General features: G+C 40.1%; 1 protein-coding gene across 1 annotated transcript in view; it reads left to right on the plus strand.

The window, feature by feature from the left end:
* The window catches only part of HCRTR2 (hypocretin receptor 2), an 81691-nt gene that overhangs the window by 44299 nt on the left and 17215 nt on the right, over positions 1-20177 (plus strand). The window contains exons 2-3 of the mRNA XM_064476094.1: positions 8881-9059; positions 16285-16528. Of these exons, the coding sequence (XP_064332164.1) occupies positions 8881-9059; positions 16285-16528 (423 nt within the window). The remainder of the gene's footprint in view (positions 1-8880; positions 9060-16284; positions 16529-20177) is intronic.

The raw sequence follows: 20177 nt of genomic DNA on the forward strand, positions 1-20177 counted from the left end.
ACCCCTGTTAATGTCAGCGCTGCTCTGGTCCCTGGCAGCTCCTGTACACAAGTTTGCTGTCACCTGTGGTTGGGCCCCTCCCCTGCCACTCACAGGCAGCTGAAGTCAAGCCTAGCCACCCACTGTCCCCTCTGAAGAATTTCTTTCCGACTTGATTCCTGTGCATTATTATTTCCCTTGCGTTTCTGTTTTATATCATCCTTCGGTGCAGTTTCTCCCGGCACGTTTGTGCCGGTGTGACGATATCTCTTTCTGGATCCCTTCCCAGATGATTTATTAATTGTGGTATCTTAATTATTCCCCACACGACCACACTGGTATCAACACCACAGTGACATGGGAATTCCTGCCGGTGTTAAAATAATGAGCAGGTGCCAATGAGAACGTATTTGTCAAATCGTAGAAGTTTATATTTTCTTAAGGAAACAAAAACTGAAATACATTCCGAACATTCTTGGCTGTGTTTATATAGCAACTTTTTAAAAGTTTGCTTTTTCTTAATATCAGGCAACCTCGGTGGGGGGAGTGTGTGCACATTTTACTCCACAAATGTGCTTCTTGGCAATGTCCCAGCTGTCAGATTTGCAGGAAAAGAAAGGGCACCTTTGTGTGCTTGCTGCCTGAGCACACACGGAGAGATTCAGAGATGCCGAGGTGTGGAGGTGGGAGACCGGAGATTGAGTCAGGAGTTATTGGCATATTAGCCCAAGAAGACAAGGAAGCAAAACTAACAAGAAATGAGGACCAATGCAGGATGGCGGGGTGCAATGAAGGTGAGGACCACACCAGTAGTCACCTTGCCTGTGTCTTAAATCCACACACTGAAACGGTTCTGGATGACACCATTCCTGCTTTCAAGATAGATTCCTTACTGGAGTTAAATACAGGCTGTCTTCTCTGTGTATGAAATTGGTTTTTTTGTTGTTGCTTTTCACTTAGAAAAAATCGTTTCATCTCATCTTGACTCATTCGTTTGTATTTAACTGAAAATATGTTAGCCATTGTATCCTTCCTTAGAGATTCTTTGGCCAAGAAAATTTCACTTGAAACACATACATTTATTTATACATTATAAAGAACTTTACAATTAATTTAATGTTAAAACTTTCTCTCTTAACCGACAGGGTAAGCAGTTTCAAGGCGTTTCACTGACACCTTGTGGCAAAAGGTGGAATGTTTATTTTATGTGTGTAATATAACAAATAAGAATCAAGAAATTATCTTGCATATCTATATACATAGCCATGTAAATCAAATTTAAAAGTCAAGAAATTGCATAATTATTCATTGAGATATTATCTAAATTATAGTATCACAGTGTACTGCAGACAGCACTTTCATTTCACAAAGAAACAATTTCAATCATATATTAAAAAGCATGTGGTTGCTCTCTTCAGCAGTGCCACTAATATGTTTGGAACTGCAGTATATTTGAATACTTGTGTTTTCTTGTATTCTTTTAGCTGTTCATGAGTTCTTAAAAAGTCATAAAATGAGCAATTAATATTGTCTTCCTGGAATTTTCATTCTGTGTTTACGATTTTTGTGGAACAGTATTGTTAGTTCAAAAGTTTTATTTCCCATTTTACAGCCCCTTTTTTCATGGAAAATGATTTTTTTTGAATTGTGGTGAAGTGCCTATAATTTAAAATGTACCGCTTTAACCATGTCTAAGTGTACAATTCATTGGCACTAAGTGCATTCGCATCGTCGTACACCCATCACCAATATATATCTCTAGAACTTTTTCCATCTTGCAAAACTAAAATTCTTTACCCTTCAACAGTCACAGCCCATTCTCCCCTCTTCCCAGACCTTGGCAACCACCATTCTACTTTCTGTCTGAAAGGATTTGCCTACTGTTAAGTAGTTCAGATAAGTGGCAATCATTGTCCTTTTGTATCTGGCTTCTTTCACTTAGCGTAACATCTGTATCTTTTTTTCAACGTTAAAAAAAATCTGAAAATGTTTAAAATAATTTGATATATTTAATACAGATTTTTTTTCAAGATGCTCAGTAACATACTCATTATATACCATGCAGTCCCCTCTTGACATCATGATATCAATCTTTAGTTGACAGTTCAAGACCTAAGTGTGTGTTTAATGAAAGTTGCAATGTCACCAACAGATTAATAGTATATCACCATAGTTTAAATTATTCCAAGTGCAAGGACTGATTGGAGAGAGAAATTAGCTTTGTCCATATGTAGCCGGATAGATATCAAAACAAAAACCAGTTTATCGTAAGTGCAAATCAAAATTGCAAAGGCCTTTTTTTATACTAACAGTTTCTTTTTTCCTATTTGAAAGTCACTCTTATGTCTGGATCATAGAGTAACAGGCACATGGCTAAGGTTTTTTTTTTTAAAGACCACGTCCTTATATTATTTTTTAAATCCCTCTCTGCACCACCAGCTGTAGATGGTCTCACACAGCTGCAGTCAGATTCCATCTGTCGGTCCTGCAGAACAAAGACAGGAGCTGTATGTCATCAGATTTTTCCAGAAGAGAGGTCGGATCCAATGAGAGGTGGAAGACAAGGGAATAAGTGGACTTTTATCTTCTTGGCACCTCTGCATCTCAAAAAGCTCTGTTTCAATAAAGTCTGTGTTAGGGGTGAAATTTCATTCAATCTGCATTCCTGCCTCCTGTTACCCCCTTTCACCACCAAGAGCTCACCCATCCCTCACATCTTCCTGGTTCACGCAGGCAGACTTCTCAGTGCAGACTAACCCCAAACTGACGGTAACGTTGATGTCTCATGATCATTCAGAGAACTGATTTCAAAAATAGCACCAAGTTCATGCTCCACGACCTACTAAGTTTCATCAGAAAGCAGTTCGTGGATAATTGAGAGCCAGGAAAATAACAGACAGGCAGCTACGTTCTCTGTTAGCTCTCAGACTTTGCTCAAAAGGAAGAAAATAAATGCTCTGTTCAGCCACTGGGGCTTTTCCTCTTCTTTTAAAGAACCTCATGGGCAAATGTACAGTACCAGGGGCAGCAACATACTGTAAGCTGATGAGCAAATTAATTTTGTGAATATTTGTTTATTGCAAAGTGAGTTCTAGACAGTGTTTGTATTGGGAGAAAAGCTATAGAAACCAAGAAGAGTATGAGAAAGAAAAAGACCAGCTCAAAATGAAAAAAGAGCTTTTGTATGAGTAGAGAAATAAGAGAAAAAATACAAGTACTCATAATAATCCATAAATACTTTTAGAATGTGATTCATGACCAGGAAATACGCAACATGTAACAGGGTTTTAAAAAAAAAAAGAGAGAGAAGTCATGTTGAGTTAGACTAATTGGGAGATTTCATGAAACAAACTTTTTTGTTTGATCGGTTTGGGATTTGGGGGCGGGGGTGGGGGCGGGGGCGGGTAGGATTTAATTGGTTGAAAGAGAGTTGAAATTTCCAAACAGACGGGTGGCATTAGTCACAGCCTGGACAGAGACTATGTTTGATGTGAAGTGAGACGTCAAACTTGCCCCACAGCTCTGAGTATTTTACAGGCAGCGTTGCAACATACAGAGGGGGTGTTCAACGGGGACTAAAAGGCAGAATGGATTTTGTACTTAATCCAGAAGAAAAGGAGCGACTCCTGTTGAAATGAAAGAATTAATATAATTGGAGTGACTGGGATGAATGGATGAAACGGATCGGAGTGAAAATGTGTGGGGTGCGGAGCCAACTATCACGAGGTCGTTGCAATAGTCTGGCTAATGGGAACCACAATCCGGCCACGTATTTGCAGCAGAAAGAGAAAGAAAATTACACAAGTGGGTGATACCTGGGGGGTTTTAACAGGTTCCAGGGGAGAAAAAGGAAGAAGGTTATCCTTCAGAAAAATATCAAGTCCAGAAAGAGAATACAGGAAAAGATGGCAAAATCGTTGTGCTCTCAGGAGAAGGAGGTGTTCACCTTGTACCTTTAATATTTTTAATGGGTGAATGAATAATCAAGAGGGGTTTTTTTTTTTTCAAGCCAGATTTAGGAGATGGGTGCCAATGACGTGTGCGCAGTTCTGGAATGCTAGCTCAGTTAGAGATACCCTCTGGTAACCTGTAGCATTTTCATGACAAACAGACCAGAGTCGTGAGAGGGAAACTCCTGCTACTGTGTGTAAAGGATCTGGTGATGTTTGACCCAAAGAAACAAAGTCTTGGGAAACAGGCTTGTCGTAATCTTTAGAACTTTGAATGCACATAATGTGAACACGAGACTTAAGATGCTTTAAAATAACACAGGAATATCATTTAACATAAAGTCCAAATTCAGATTTCTCCAATTGTCCTCATAGTATTCTTTCTAGATTATTTTTCCTTTTTTTTCTCCTAAAGATTCAGTGGCAAAGAAATGTCTACCCAAGGAAACCAGTTTCTAGTTAAGTGTACACATATATGATTCAAAAACTGTGATTTGGGAGTTAGGAAAGCTAACGAGATCTCGGGCTATGTTAATGGAGAGAGATTGATGAAAACGATCGTCCTGTTCTTTGCCGTCCCGGCTAGATCACAGCTGGAAGCATGTGTGCGGTTGCAGATGGCTCATTTAGAGCTGTCACTGGTAATCCGGAGTGTGCTCAGAATAAGAGGATCGGGGTGATGTGAGATGCAAAACCCTGCAGTTATACACATGAGGGTTCTGGAGATATGTAGATACGTAGCCTGAGTAAGGCAAGCCTTGGGGAACGGTCACAGCGGTGGGCTCTGAATATTGGACTGGCCACTGTTAGGGGTGGAGTTGTGTCTCCACGAAAAGATATGATGAAGTCCTGACCTCCGGTAGCCCAGCATATGACCTTCTTTGGCAATGGGGGTCATTGCAGATGTCATTAGTTAAAAATGAAGTCATACTGGAGTAGGGTGGGTCTCTAATTCAATACGGCTGGTGTCCTATTAAGAAGAGGCCAAGTGCAAGCAGAGACGCCAGGGGAAGCCAGGGGATGACGGGGGCTGCCGTTGGTGTTAGGCAGCTGCCAGCCAAGGAACACCAGAGATTGCTGGCAAGCCGCTGGAAGCTAGGAAGAAGCAAGGAAGGATTTCCCTAGAGGTTTCAGAGGGCGCCCCCTCCCACCTCCCAGGGCTGAGCGGTGGTGGCCATCGCCCTGTTGATCTAGGAGAACACAGCGTCAAGCCACAAAGAATTATCCTTAAGCCTTAAAATTTAATGACATTTTGCATGCTGAGTTGGAAAAAAAAAAACTTGCTTTAGACCAGTGACCCCCTTTTTCCTTCAATGTCTCCCTTTCAGAATGGGAGCGTCTATCCTGTGCCTGTCCCATCACCGCAGTTTTGGAAGGAGATCACTGGGTCACAGACGGAGAGAAAGTTTGCTGTGGGAAGCATGATACCCCAGGTCCAACCCCTTCTTGACTTAGCTGAGATTTAGGGTTTAGAGTTGATGCTGAAATGGGTTAAGGATTTGGGGACCGTTGAGATGGCCTGAACTGTATTTTGCACGAGGGAAGAATGTGAATTTTTAGGGGACAAAGAGCAGACAGTTACAGGTTGAATTGTGTCCCGTCCCCCCCCCTCAAAAAAATGTTAAAGCGCTAATCCCCCCGTACATCCGAATGTGACCTTATTTGGAAATGAAGTCACCGCAGACAGGATTAGTTAAGATGAATCACACGGGGGTAGAATGGACCCCTGATCCGATATGACTCGTGTCCTTGTGAGAAGATGGTCATGTGAAGACAGCTTCGCAGTAGAGCGCCGTGTGATGATGCAGGCAGAGGCGGCAGTTACCCAGCTTCACCCCGGGGATGGCAAGGCTGCCAGCAAACCTCCAGAAGCCACGAGAGCGGCAAGGAAGGGTTTCTCTGCAGGCTTCAGAGGGAGCTCAGCCCTGCTCTCACCTTGACTTTGGACCTCTAGCCTCCAGAACTGGGGGACAATACGTTGACGCTGATTTAAAACATCCAGTGTCTAATACTCTGTTGAAGCCGTGCTGGGAAACTACGACAGGAACGATGTGGGGGGAAAAAATAGATAAGGTTTATTTCCTGGATTCCAGGAAAGAATAAAGAACCCGCGGATGGAACTGGAAGGGAAACAGTTTCAGCTCAACACGAACGAGAACGTGCTAGTAGTCAAAGTCACCGCAAAATGAAATCAAGGGCTTAAGCAAGTCGTGGATTCCCTACTATTAAAAATGCTCAAGTGGAAGGAATCAGGAATGTTGCAGAGGCGATTCGCGCTTCGGACGGCAGGTTAGACTGAACGATCTCCGACTCCGGGAGTCCGTGAGCTACGTTCACGTCCCGCCAGAGAGGCGCCGGCAGGAGCCTTTGACCGTCTGCTTCAGCAGCAGATGACAGGTGCCACAGGACCATGTGCACGCTGGGCGGGACTAAATCTAAACTCCGCTCCTCCTAGCCCTGTGTCCTTAGCTAGGTTCCACAGCCTCCCTGGCCTAGTTTCCCACGTGTTAAACCGGGATGTTAATAGTAATCACTTTAGAATGTTATGATGAGGATTAAACTAGTTACTAATTTATATTGTTTAGAAAAGGACGGGGCACGTGGGAAATGCTGTAGAACTGTTGGTTGAAGATCTGCTTGCTTTGCTATTGGTTAGACATTCTTGCCATCCCGCACCTCCAAAATATGGACAACTGGGAGTCACACCACAGCTGCCACTGTATTTTTCAAGTCTCCTTTTTTAGTTCCAAGATTGCACCATTTGGACCACTACTTGGCCAAGTATCAGAAGTGTGGTACTTTTGTCAATTTCCTATAACAAGTCAACTGCTAAGATGGGTTTGTGAGAGTGTGTGTGTGTGTGTGTGTGTTCCAGATGTTTCTGAGAAATAAATGATTTGGCAGCAGCATTTCCCATCCATAAAGACTATCATTTACACTAATAAAAGCTCCCGTGAGTTTTTGGTGCCTGTGTGCTGGAGTCAAGGAAGATGAGACGTTTTCAAAATTAAATCCTCAGAATTTCAGGTACTTCATTAAATTCATGTCTGTTGGGTAATTTCAGCTTCAGGAGCTAGTGACAGCATTTATTCAACATGAGAAATTCATAATACTTGGTACACAATTGTCAAAAAGAAATCCTCATTTGGTGACTGCAATGTAACTAAAAGTGCTTTTATTTCTTTGCTATATAAGGTTACTAATCACAGCATCCTTTGGGTGCACAGGGGACAGCACAGGGGACAGCAGTGGCAGGTTTATGATGTCCCAAGTAAATCCACGTTACTTTCAATGAGGCAAACCCATCAATAGATGTAAGCAGCAGTGTTTACACCTGTATAACTCTGGAACCAGGGACTGTGTAACCTTTGGGTACATCAGACAGAGAGGAGATGGAGAATCAGGGAACTAGACTTTCTTTCTGTAAAAAAACAGGTAAGCGAGGGGGCAGCTGAGTGGGGATATACTGAGACGTCGAGGAAGGCTTGGCTGTGGAAGTGTTGGAAATTGTGTTTGATCTGAGGTGACTTTCAGAGACGTTGAGTAATAGAACGGAGAGGGGACTGAGTTTCTAGAATTTGCATGTGCTTTCTTTATAAGTCGTCCATTTTCACAAAAGAAGACAACCACTACGGTGGGAAGAACAGCTCTTCCCTTGGTGTGTAAGCCCAGCTGTGAGGATGCTTCTGTGCGTTAAAAAGCCATCTGTCCTTAGACGAGTTCCATAAATTGCCTGTGCCTAATGACCTCATACATAAAACACCGGTAATGATGTCTCCCCTTTGAATTGGCATCGAGATGAAATGACATAAGGATACAAACCATGCACCTACCATGGCAATAATAGGGACTAAATAATTGTCAACTGTTGTCTTTAAGCCACTTCATCCTTGAAAAGTCCCCAAAGGCAGAATTTGGGAGCAGATGTGGGTCAATGTCATGGGTAAGTCCAACGTTGCAGTTCATTGAAAGATAGTGAGCCCCTAATTCTTCTCAATTCCATAACTATTTCTTGAGTATCTGCTACATGCTGACCACTGAGGGAGTAGAAAGATAAATCAAAGAATGCTCTCTAACTTCTGGAAAACAAAATTCGAAATTAAGTAAAAATACATACAGCCTTATGATCCACTGAGAAACGCCTTTGCAAGGTAAATGAAATGATTTTTTTTTTTTGCAGGTATTAACTACTATATATAAAATAGATAAACAACAAGTTTCTACTGTACAGCACAGGGAACTATATTCAATATCTTGTAGTAACTTATGGTGAAAGAGAATATGAAAACAAATATATGTATGTTCCTACGTGACTGAAGTATTGTGCTGTACACCAGAAATTGGCACATTGTAAACTGACTATACTTCAATTGAAAAAAAAATAACTGAATGAATGGATTATATATTCAGCATTAACCCAGATCGACCAATTCAGTGAAAACACAGCACAGCCTTAAATTACCTCCCCTTTGCCATATCTGTTTGTGGACTTGTGGGGGTGCTAATTAGCTTGACAGTGTTTCCTCACCAGCACGTATTCTCTTGGTTTAGTTGCTGTCTTAGCCTGCCCGGCCCGCTGTAACGGAACAGTGTAAACTGGGGGGCTTATAAACAAGAGACGTTTGTTTCTCACAGTTCTGGAGGCTGAGGAGCCCAAGATCAAGGCTCAGGCAGATTCAGTGTCTGTGAGAGCCACTTCCTGGTTCACAACGGCAGCTTTTTCTTGGCTGTATCCTCCCACTGTGGAAGGGGCAAAAGATCTCTCTGGAGTTCCTTTCACAAGAACACAATGCCGCTCACAAGGGCCCCACCCTCACGACCAAATCATCTCCCAGAGACCCACCCCTTTATACTATCACCCTGAGGGGTCAGGATTTTAACACATGAATTTCCGGGGCGCACAAGCGTCCCGTACATGACAGCTGCTCTTCCTTTCTCCTTTCCTAATCAGTCTGCGTGGCCGTGTGGAAGAACCACCACATGAGGACGGTGACCAACTACTTCATTGTCAACCTTTCCCTGGCGGACGTGCTCGTGACCATCACCTGCCTTCCAGCCACGCTGGTTGTGGACATCACTGAGACCTGGTTCTTCGGACAGTCCCTCTGTAAGGTGATTCCTTACTTACAGGTAATTAATTGCCTTTTACCCTTTTTTGTTGAAACCCCCCCACAAAGTCTAGTCATGTTCAATTACAGTCGTGGCCCATTGGTAAATTACCTCGTGAACTAAGAGAGAAATATACTTGCCCAAGGAATCGGCAAACCTAAGGAAAGTAATACTAGAGACTTTCTGGGTGAACCATGTAAGTTCTGGGTTAAAAAAAAAAAAGCATCAGAATTCTCAAGTCATCAACAGAGGCTACACGAACCTTTTACTTCCTTGATTATGAGATTTTCTGATTACAAAATAAGGAACTTGAACAAATCAATGATCAAGCCTTTCCCAGTTCAAATAATTGAGGACTGTCTGTTTTTATAACGGGTCTGATTAAATACTGAGAAATCAAGAGCTGTGTGGTCAAAGCGGTACAGTGAACAGGTGGGAGTGTAGGTTCTGAATCAAACTACCAAGTTTAGCATCTCTGTCCTGCCATTCGATTGTATACACTTGAGCCAAATACATAAGCTCTTTGAGATTTCGCTTATTTTAAAAGATTAATCGTTTTAACTGTAGCTGTCTCCTGTGGTGCTTGTGCTAGTCTACGCAGATAATTTGTATAAGCCATGTGGCATAGGGATTGCTCTCTGGAAGACTGTGACCTTATGAAAACATAGGACGTCCTCAGTAAACATCAGCCATCGTCATCGTCATTACATGTTTCATTGTTCAGTTCTCAAAGCCATTTTTTGATAACTAGTTACCCTACAAGAAATTAAGGACAAATCCTTTCAGAGAGTATGTTCTGACTGGTATTCTGATAGCTCTGAAATCTTTGGGAAAAAAATTCCCAGGCTAGCATCCATAGCCACAGTACCAAAAGACAAGAATTTCCTTCAGCGACTGGACAGTGAGTGAAATGGTGGCCACTCTGTACTGGTGTCCCCATAACCATCCTCCACCCCTCAAGTTCTTATTCCGTACAGTCTCCCAGATGGTATCATAATATTTGGAGGAAATGAAAATATGCTCCCAATAACTGGGGTAGGTGGAATGTGGGATCTAGACACAGGCCTTACACGTTTCAGAAAAACTGACTCAAAATGGATCACAGACCCAAATATGAAATGCAAAACTATTAAACTCCTAAAGGATAACATAGGTGAAAACCTGGATGACCTCGGGTATTTTGATGACTTTTTAGATGTGACATCGAAGGTATGATGCTTGAAATAAATCAGTGACAAGCTGACTTTATTACCATCAAATACTCTGCAGTTAAATTCTCTGCAAAAGTCCGTGTAAAGAGAATGAGAAGACAAGGCACAGGCTGGGAGAAAATATTTGCAAAAGACACATCTGATAAAGGACTTAACTAAAATACACAAAGAGCTGTTAAAGTTAAACAATATGTAACAACCGAGTTACAATACGGGCTGAAGACTTTGACAGACACCTCACCAAAGAAGATACACAGGTAGCAGAGAAGCGTATGAAAGACATTCCTCATCATATGTCACGAGCAAAATGCAAATGAAAACCATGAGATAGCACTACACACCTATTAGACTGGCCCAATTCCAGAGCACTGGCAACACCAAAAGTTGGCTGAGATGGGGAGCAACAGGAACTCTCACTCATTGCTGGTGGGAGTGCAAAATGGTGCAGCCCCTTTGGAAGACATTTTTTTTATTAACAAAATGAAACATGGTCCCACCATATGAGCCCGCAGTTGCACTGCTTGGCATTTATCCCCAAAATTTCAAACTTTATGTCCACAAAAAACTTGCATGCAAATGTTTATAGAAGCTTTATTCATAATTACCAAAACTCGTCCTTCAGTAGATGAATGGATAAATTAACTGGGGTACAACCAGACAATACAAAGAAATGAGCTGTCAACCCATGAAAGGACATGGAGGAACATAAAATTTATTACTAAGTGAAGGAAGCCAATCTGAGAGGGCGATGTACAACCTAATTCCAATAATATGACATATTCTGAAAAGAGAGAAAACTATGAAATTGGAAAGATGTGAGTGGTTGCCAGGGGTTGGAAGGAATGAACAGACAGAGCAGAGAGGATTTTTAAGGCAGTATAATGTCTGACAGTATAATGCTGGATACACGTCCAAACTCAGAATGTGTATCATCAAGAGTGAACTGTAATATAAACTATGAACTTTGGGTGATTACAATGTGTCGATGTAGGTTCTTCAGCTGTAACGAAAGTACCACTCTGATAGAGCATATTGATCATGGGGGAGGCTATGTGGGAGCAAGGATATTGGCAAATCTCTGTACCTTCTCTGCAATTTTGCTGTGATCTTAATACTCCAAAAAAATAAATTCTTAACCAAACAAAAGTCGAGGGACACCACAAATAGCTCATTCCTAGAAATTCTATTAGTTAGGCTTTTGAATCTGAAGTGTTACGAAGAGATCTTTAGCTCAATAGTTCTTCAATGATCTATTATAAAGAAAAGTAGTAATTTTTTAGGTCAGACATCACTGATAGACTAGTAAGTGGCAAATGCCATGGGCGTTGCAAGTTGCATTGCAAGCATTAAGCTTAACTATAAGGTTAGTTTGTGTCAGTTGGCTGAAAGCCATGAGTAGGTCACAAAAATAAACTATAGCAAAAAATTTTTGGAGAGAAATAGAACATTGAGCAACAAAGAAAAATCGGTAAGCAATGGGTCTTATAGTCTTTACATGGAGACACTGGGAAAATCATACATAGCAGAGAATTCTAATATTTCACCATCTCTGGTGCTTCCAGCAAGATTTTTTTTACTTCTCTTGGTTTCAGTCACCGTCCAGGAGGAAGTCTAGGAGATCCTCTTAAGTTTCAAGATGGCTTAAGTTGCCCCAAATCTTCAGTAGGCTGAGAGAGAATATTTCATGTTCTCTCTACAAACCAGAAGATTCCCTAATGGGAGTGGGGTTTGGGGGAAGGGGTATCACCTTGCTCTAATGCACAGTGATAGCTTTTTATGGACCAGGTAGTCTAGATTCTCCCAGGTATGGTTGAGGATAGATTAAAAGCTGTATGTAACCAGCAAGCAACATAGGTCATAAGTTTTTCTTAATGTTCATTGTTGGCAGTATTCGTTTGAGCAGCACAACTTAACAAGTCTTACAGTTGAATGAACATCTTCAGCTCTTGGTAGATTCCACCTGCTTCTCTATAAACAGTGTCTAGTCTAGTCAACCCCTCGGTGGATCCTCTTCTCCACAGGTCAAGGACAAAATTGTTACTAAGTACAAGATCTGAATCAGAGGGAAAAGACTAGACCCATTCATGACCTCATTCAACATTACTTCTTGATGGAAAGTTGTAAATGCACAAAAACATTGGTGCACTGGTAAACTGGTATCTGCAAGTTGTCTCAATGTTTATGGTCCATTTTCCATAGAATTTCCCCAAATAGAACAAATCGTGCCAACGTGCAATAAGCCAATCATTTAAATTTGAGTCATTTTTTCCCTTCGTTGTGATATTCTGAAACCAGTGGTCCCTGATATGACACTTATGTCCTACTGAGGATTTAAAAACATACTACAGGGTGCCCAGCCGAATTTGTAAGGTTCTTTGGTTGTATTTAAGATTCTTCGGACATTTGCTAATTTTCTATTATTTATGTGTTCTTTTTCTTCTACATATAATTCAATACAACTTTTAGATTTATGAGTGATATACTATAAGCTGTCAGCAAATTCTCACAAAATCCTAAAAATTTCACAAATATAATAAAACTTAGCTGAATAATTTAAATGACCCTCTTATAGCTTTAATAACTCCACAGGTCCCAAACCGCTAATATTTATTGGGCTATTTGCTAAATAATTATCATGAATTTCTGGAAAAAATATAAAATATTTCACTTTCCTTCTCACACTTAGAGGAGCAGTTGGCTGCTTTCTCAGAGTGACTTTTTTTGTAACTGCAGAAGAGGCTTTGCATGGGAAATGCCAAGAAAAGAAGCACAAAAATCAGCTGAGATGTGGGTGGTGCGTGTTGCATGGTGGGAAAGCATCCCTCATTCTCTTGGTCACCCTTTCCCACCTTTCAGACTATCAGTGCCTGTCATCCAGACCTGGGAGTTGGCAAAATTTCCATTTCTTATGGATCTCTGAGTCCTTTTTTGATATCTGCATGCTAGCATAAAACCAGTTCCTTCTCTACCAAAGAATGTTTCCAACACGGCCCCGACCACAGGGTGTCCGTAGTACCAGCGAACAATGAAGCACCAGCAGCAGAAGAAAATTCACTTCATGTCATTTCACCTCACTCACAATGTTCATAATTTGCACCACGTTCATTTCTCAAGTGATTTACTATCAGGTTGATTTGAGCAAATATCAAAATCTAACTGAGAAAGGCACCTGGAAGTGTGCTCCCGGAAGGGGAAAGGGGCAACAAAACTCTCACTTTTAATCACTTATGATAATGTGCAAATTGACATCCCCCTTCAAGAAAATCATGGAAATTGGATGCTAATTGTCTGCTGGAGTATATTATACACTAGCAAGTAGAGTAGCAAACAGTGACTCTTAAATCCCTGGTTGCCAAGGGTTCATTCAATGGATTCTGCCGTTAGATTAACCGAACCAGTGTACTGTCTCGTGCTGCCCCACAGCAGAGAAGGCGCTGCACCTTGCTCACTGTTGGCTCTGGACACTGGATGGCAGTCTTTCAAGTGCACTGTTCTGAACTGATTATTCGTACCTAACAGTAGAGGGAAATGCTAGAAATGACTTCCGAATTTGAACCACGCTACCTCTATCTCATTCACCCACGTTGATTAGAATTCATGACACATAAATCAGGAAGCCTTGAGGAGCAGTTTACATCGCTAATTGCAACAGAGGATAAATGTAGCCCTGGCCCAGAGCTATGAAAGGTCACCTGTGCAGATCGGTGCCGCCACGGCTCTGTTCCCTGGTTGGCAGCAGTACGGAAGGGCCCAGGGTGCTTGACACGTTCTCAGGGAAGGACTGGGGGTGGGAGGAGACGGGGGCTGCTGAAGGCGATGTCAATGTACTCTAAGCCAGAACCAAGGAATTCCCAGCAGCCAGCAACCAACCTAAGCCTGCTCTGGTAGAGTTCACCCCTTTAAGATAACACAAAAATGAAATTAACCTCCAAGAACTGAGCATAGTTCATAGCTTTACTTGTAATTCCTATGACTGTTCTTCACGGAAAAGCAGTCTGTTCCAATTAAAAGCTAGAACTCCACGCTCGGGAATGGCAGAGGTAACTAACCATGCAATCACCGTTGTCACTGCTGTCATCATAATAAGTAATAACAAACACTCACAAGGCATGCATGGCCCAGCCCTGGGCTAGGCAGTTCACATCTCCAGTGACTCTTCCTACCAGTCCATGGTCAGCTACTGTTACCACGCAGTTTGACAGGTGAGAAAACTGAGGCGGAGAGACATTTAGCAACTGCCCCAAGACCACACATTTAGCAAGTGACATGGGGTGCATACCCAGGAGTCCTGGTAGCAGAGTGGAGCCCAACCACACCCTGCTGCTTTCCCCAAAAAGACGCAAAAAAAATCAGAGTTGGTGAGAATCCTATCCTGTCCATTTCACTCATCTAATTCACCCACCATTGTGCACTGAGCTGGTGGGAGAGTGAGGACAGATGGTTCTCCCTGATGCTCAGCCCAAGCCTTTCCTCCTGTGCTGGACTGGCTTCGATCCTTCTCACTCATCCGCACCTACCGTCAATGCCTCAGCAAGGATGGTCCTGATGTAAGAAGCGGAGATACCTGCCCATCCATGTATTATGGAATCAATATAACTAGGACAGAAAAATAGAGAAAGATGACTAGGCCACATCTATTACCTTAGACGGAGGCTTACAACTATTCCTTAATTCAAAAAAAAAAAAGTTAAACACATCAAACGCTGCACCAGGTACTGGAGACGGCTGTGAACAAAACAGTCCCTCTTGTCTTCAATCTTTGTTCCAATCAAGATGCTAACAATAAATAAATTAATTAAACCAAATAATGGTCCTATGTGATAAGTGTTGAGAAGAAAATAAATAGAAATCTGTATTTCATAAAAAAAAACAGAAAAGAGAATGAGGCTTCTTTATAAAGAGGGGATTTTGAGAGTGATATTAAAGCCAATGGTCCCATCACCCAGTACAGAATGTATGTTAAACTTAACAGTTAATTACATAACTGTAATTAACTATCAGTTAGTCACATAAACTGATCATGTGGGAACAGGCATGTCTGATATGTTCCTTTACCATTTTCTTAAAGTACTGTTTTTGGTGCTATTAGTTATGCAGAAATCTGGATTGGGTAAACATTTGAATTTTAGAGGCCAGTTGGCTTATACCAGCAATGCAAGCTATGGGAAGGAGAGCCACATGGAGAATTATTCGTTGCCATGGCTCATGTCTTTCTCTGGGGGCAACAGGTTGGAAATGAACTGATGTACAAATAGCCCTTGTTATTTTAAAACAGGAAATGAGATACTCATAATTCAAAAATGCTCATGAAATGCAATGGCAGTCAGATTCTTGCACGATCATTTAAAAGAAAGACAAGTCATCATATTATTTTCTTTAAGGGAGAGAGTATTTTCCAGTTCATACTAAACATATATATTTTATTTTATTTTTTCATAGACTTCCCCTATCAATGGAAAAAGTTTCAGGACAAAATGATGATTGTAATTATTTAAAGAATGCCAAGTTATCAATTAAAACACTTGGCGTAAAAAAAGATTTCAATACTTTTAGAGTACATTTTTATGTTTATTGGTAAATATATATTCCTTTTCCTAATACATTTCTAATATTTTTGGCAGGGTATTTTTTTAAATAGAAAGAGCCTGCAGGAGATACATTTTTTTAAGTTTTAAATTAAAGTAGTCAGTTACAATGTGCCAATTTCTGGTGTACAGCACCATGGCCCAGTCATGCATATACATACTTCTATTCATTTTCCTATTCTTTTTCATTAAAGGTTATTACAAGATATTGAATATAGTTCCTTGTGCTCTATAGAAGAAATCTGGGAGTTTGAGATTTGCAAATATTAGCCACTGTTTATAAAAACAGGTAAAAAAAATGTTCTTCTGTAAGTACAAGAAACGTGTTTTTTTGACAACAACGTTGAACCTGGGTATCTGTGTACCGACCTTTCTAATACGGAAAAAACTCAGAGAGTGACCCATTTAACAGCTGGCGCTTCCCTTGCACCACGTTCTCTTCTTCTCTAGACGGTGTCAGTGTCGGTGTCCGTGCTCACCCTGAGCTGCATTGCCTTGGATCGGTGGTACGCGATCTGTCACCCTCTGATGTTTAAGAGCACGGCCAAGCGGGCCCGGAACAGCATCGTCATCATCTGGGTCGTCTCCTGCGTCATCATGATCCCTCAGGCCATCGTCATGGAGTGCAGCAGCATGCTGCCCGGACTGGCCAATAAAACCACCCTCTTTACAGTCTGTGATGAGCACTGGGGCGGTAAGTCCAAGCTCACATTTACATGATGGCTGCAAATGGAAAAGTTGAAGGGCGTGGCCCTTGTAAAGCCGGCCTTTGTGTATTTTATTGGCATTTGTTAAGATAGTTTTGCAAATGCATGAACACCAAGTTGAAACCCAAAGCCGTTTCACAGAGCACTTCCACCTGTCTCAGTCCTTTAGAGACGTTATGCACGACTGTGCAGCTCTCATCTCGGTCAACTGGAAGGAAGAATTTACTCCACAATTCAGATTTGGTTATGATAGTTTTTCTTAAATTCTCTAAAACAAAAAGGGCTCCTTTATAAGCATCCAAGTATATATTCTGGAATGCATTTTATAACATGGTATAACATTATATTGCCTCAGGTGTCAGATTCCCCAGTGGGCTTCAAATACAACTGGATTTTTCACTTTAAACCTTTCCAGCCTGGGAATATGATTGCCCTGCCTGTGGACCTGTGCTGTTTTCTGAGTCAAATTAGCTAAATACACATTCTCTATTCACAACATGTTAAACTGGTGCATTCTTATCACTGGCATAATTATTTTCTGATATAAGAACTATATTTAGAAAGGGGGTGGGAAGGGATAAATTTGGGAATTGGAGATTTGTAAATGTTAGCCACCATATATAAAAATAGATAAAAAGCAAATTTCTTCTGGATAGCACAGGGGACTATATTCAATATCTTATAATAACCTTTAATGAAAAAGAAAAAGAAAATGAATATATGTATGTATATGCATGACTGGGACATTGTGCTGGACACCAGAAATTGACACATTATAACTGACTGTACTTTAATTAAAAAAAATTAATGAGGACATCAAAATCAAATAAAGAAAAAGAAGTATGTTTACCATGAATTCTTTTTGGTTTCCCATCTGATCTACGTTCAGTAGTTAAATTTAAACAAGCAGAACTTTGGAGGCCTTATGCGCCTTTGGTTCAAATTTCTCAACGACGTCTTAGAGGTTTTTCTGTAACAGTGGAAACACTTATATCCATGCCTGGTGAAGCACGAATCTGGACACAGCAAAGAATGAAAGGAAATAAAATAATCCTGCATTTCAGCATATCAAGCACTGGTTACAAAATTATCACATGAAATTTAAATAAAAAAAATCTGCTGATTTCTGTATAATGATATTACAGTGGCTCATATTTAGGGACTGTAAACACTAGGAAAGTGTTTTTTGTTTGTTTGTTTGTTTGTTTAATTAGAAAGATGTCTCAACAGAAGCAGTATACTCGAAGGATTGCTTATAGATCGGGTATTTTCAAGTGTTTGAATCTTTGAATTTATGGTATTTTGGTATTTTTATTAGAACTCTGAAAAGAGGAAAAGTCAGGAACGGAACACTCAAGCATGCATTTTCTGCAGCAAGAAAAGATTTAAAAGACACTGGAATTATTCCATACATTATCCAAAGACCTGTAATTTCATTATTTGCTTTATGTGTTACCCCAAAATATTAATGCCCCTTTCTGAAATTGAGATCTACCCTTCTTTCCCTTCCTTTCTAACACTGTAATTCTTTTGCTGTATTTTTTTCTGGATCCTCCTCGGTTTTTCCCAAGTTTCCCCACTAACACTGCAGACAAAAACAAAATGGATGGAAAGTCCCCAAATGATAGAAATATTTCTTAAATGTCTTTAGTCCCATTTATTTAATGCTCAGACAACATCTTGAGTACTTAGGCTATGCCAGGAATTGTCCCAACCTGGAGAAAAATAGACTGCCTAAGGGAACACATTGTATACAGTGAGGCTGAAAGGCAAATAAATAAAGGTTTCTAGTGTGATTAGCATTTTAATACACTTATATATAAAGCGTGAAGAACACAAATTAGAGGGCAGACTCAGTCCTGGCCAAATTTGAACAGACGTTTACAAGGAGCTGCTAACATTTCAGCAAACCATTAAAGAAAAGTGGCATGCTGGAGGGTAAGAGCTCAGTGGTGGAGTGCGTGCCTCGCACGCATGAGGCCCTGGGCTCAATCCCCAGTACCTCCACGAAATACACAAACCTATTTACCTCCCTCCACCAAAAAAACAAAGTTTAAAGATGAGCAGGAAGAAGCTCATTGAGCAGTTCATTTACTCAGGGTTTGAACTATGGTCCCTTGGAACGAATTTGCTTTGCCTTTCAATGTGACTGTGTTCTTATTGTTTAAATATCTCAATTGTTTTTCAATTAACAAAGATTTAAAAAATCTGGAGATTCACTAGCATGAGTGTAATTCTCCATCAATGTATGATTTAATAATTTGGCCTATTAAATGACTAAAAGTTACCAAATAAATAAATAAATAAATAAATAAATAAATAAATAAATAAGCAGGGATTTTCCAGACAAGGAAGAGGGAAAAAAGGTGTCCTAGGAAGCAAGAAAACCCACACAATGGGCACCATCCCTCGAAGAAGAAAGGAAGAGGGTTCAAATTTGTAGTTTCTGGAATGTAGACAGCTTAAAGAATTGTGTTTGCGAAAGGTGGGCTGGGGACCAATTGTGAGATGTCTCTTAAACAATTCCCATGCAATGAATTATATTCGGAAAACAGCCTAAACATCTCTTGACCAGAATGCTTTAGTTCATCATCATGAAACCGAACCATAAATTAAACTATTTGCTCAACATTATTAGGCAAACGTGCACATTTAAATCTAAGCTTCGAACTCATAAGTTGGGTTTCTTTAAGTTTATGGAGATGGTAATTAGATTAAAATACCCAAGTATTATTCAACTGTGAATTTTCTCCAAAGCATTTTGGTAACTAGTTTCACTTATAATTTTGTGGGTTACTTTTATAAACTTGTCCCCCGCCACCCTGCTTTTTTTTTTTTTTTTTTTTTTTTTTTTTTTTGGCATTGACCTGAATAATCAAGTAGCTTTAACCCCCGTGAACAAAAGGGTTGTAGAGATGGGAATCCTGTCAGTTATCATAATTAAGTAAATAGCCACATCATTTTCTAATGACTTTTGAGCAATAGATATAAATATATAAAACTCATTTTAACCTCTCACATTTTATTAGCTAGCTATAGAAGGGATTTTTTTCCTTAAAGAAATAAGCAATTAGTGTCAAAGACCTAAAATTTTAAACCCAGTCTTTAGAAATCCTTTAGGAAAAGTATTTGAAAGCCTATAATTAACTTCAAATGATTCTGAAGGCTAAGATAAGTGATACTGAATTGAGTTGATCATCCACAAAATCAAATGATGAAATCTATGAAATTTTCTTTTCCTGTCTTAGAAGAAATGTTAATAACAATGTTTTCAAGAAGAATAATAAAAACTCAAAGCAAGTTTTTATTCTGATCGTTAGACACTTAGTTTATTATAATGATTTTTACATGGCATAAGCTTTGTTAATGTAAGCTATTTATAAGTCTATGTTTAACTTAAAATGTTAAAGCTTGGACACATGTATGACAGTCACAACCTAAAATCACCATAAGAAATTGTATTTTACAGGGTCAGCTCTTTAAATTTCAACCATCGTGAAAGTCAAAATACCCTTTAGCCCAATTTTTAAAAATTTGTTGTGGAATAACTTTTATCTGAGATTGACTCATGGACTGTGTTTCTTACATTTATCCTAAGTTAAATCAATAATGTAGTTATAAAAGCCAACTGAGATA

This window comes from Camelus dromedarius, chromosome 19 (assembly GCF_036321535.1).
Source record: "Camelus dromedarius isolate mCamDro1 chromosome 19, mCamDro1.pat, whole genome shotgun sequence".
Taxonomy (NCBI): domain Eukaryota; kingdom Metazoa; phylum Chordata; class Mammalia; order Artiodactyla; family Camelidae; genus Camelus; species Camelus dromedarius.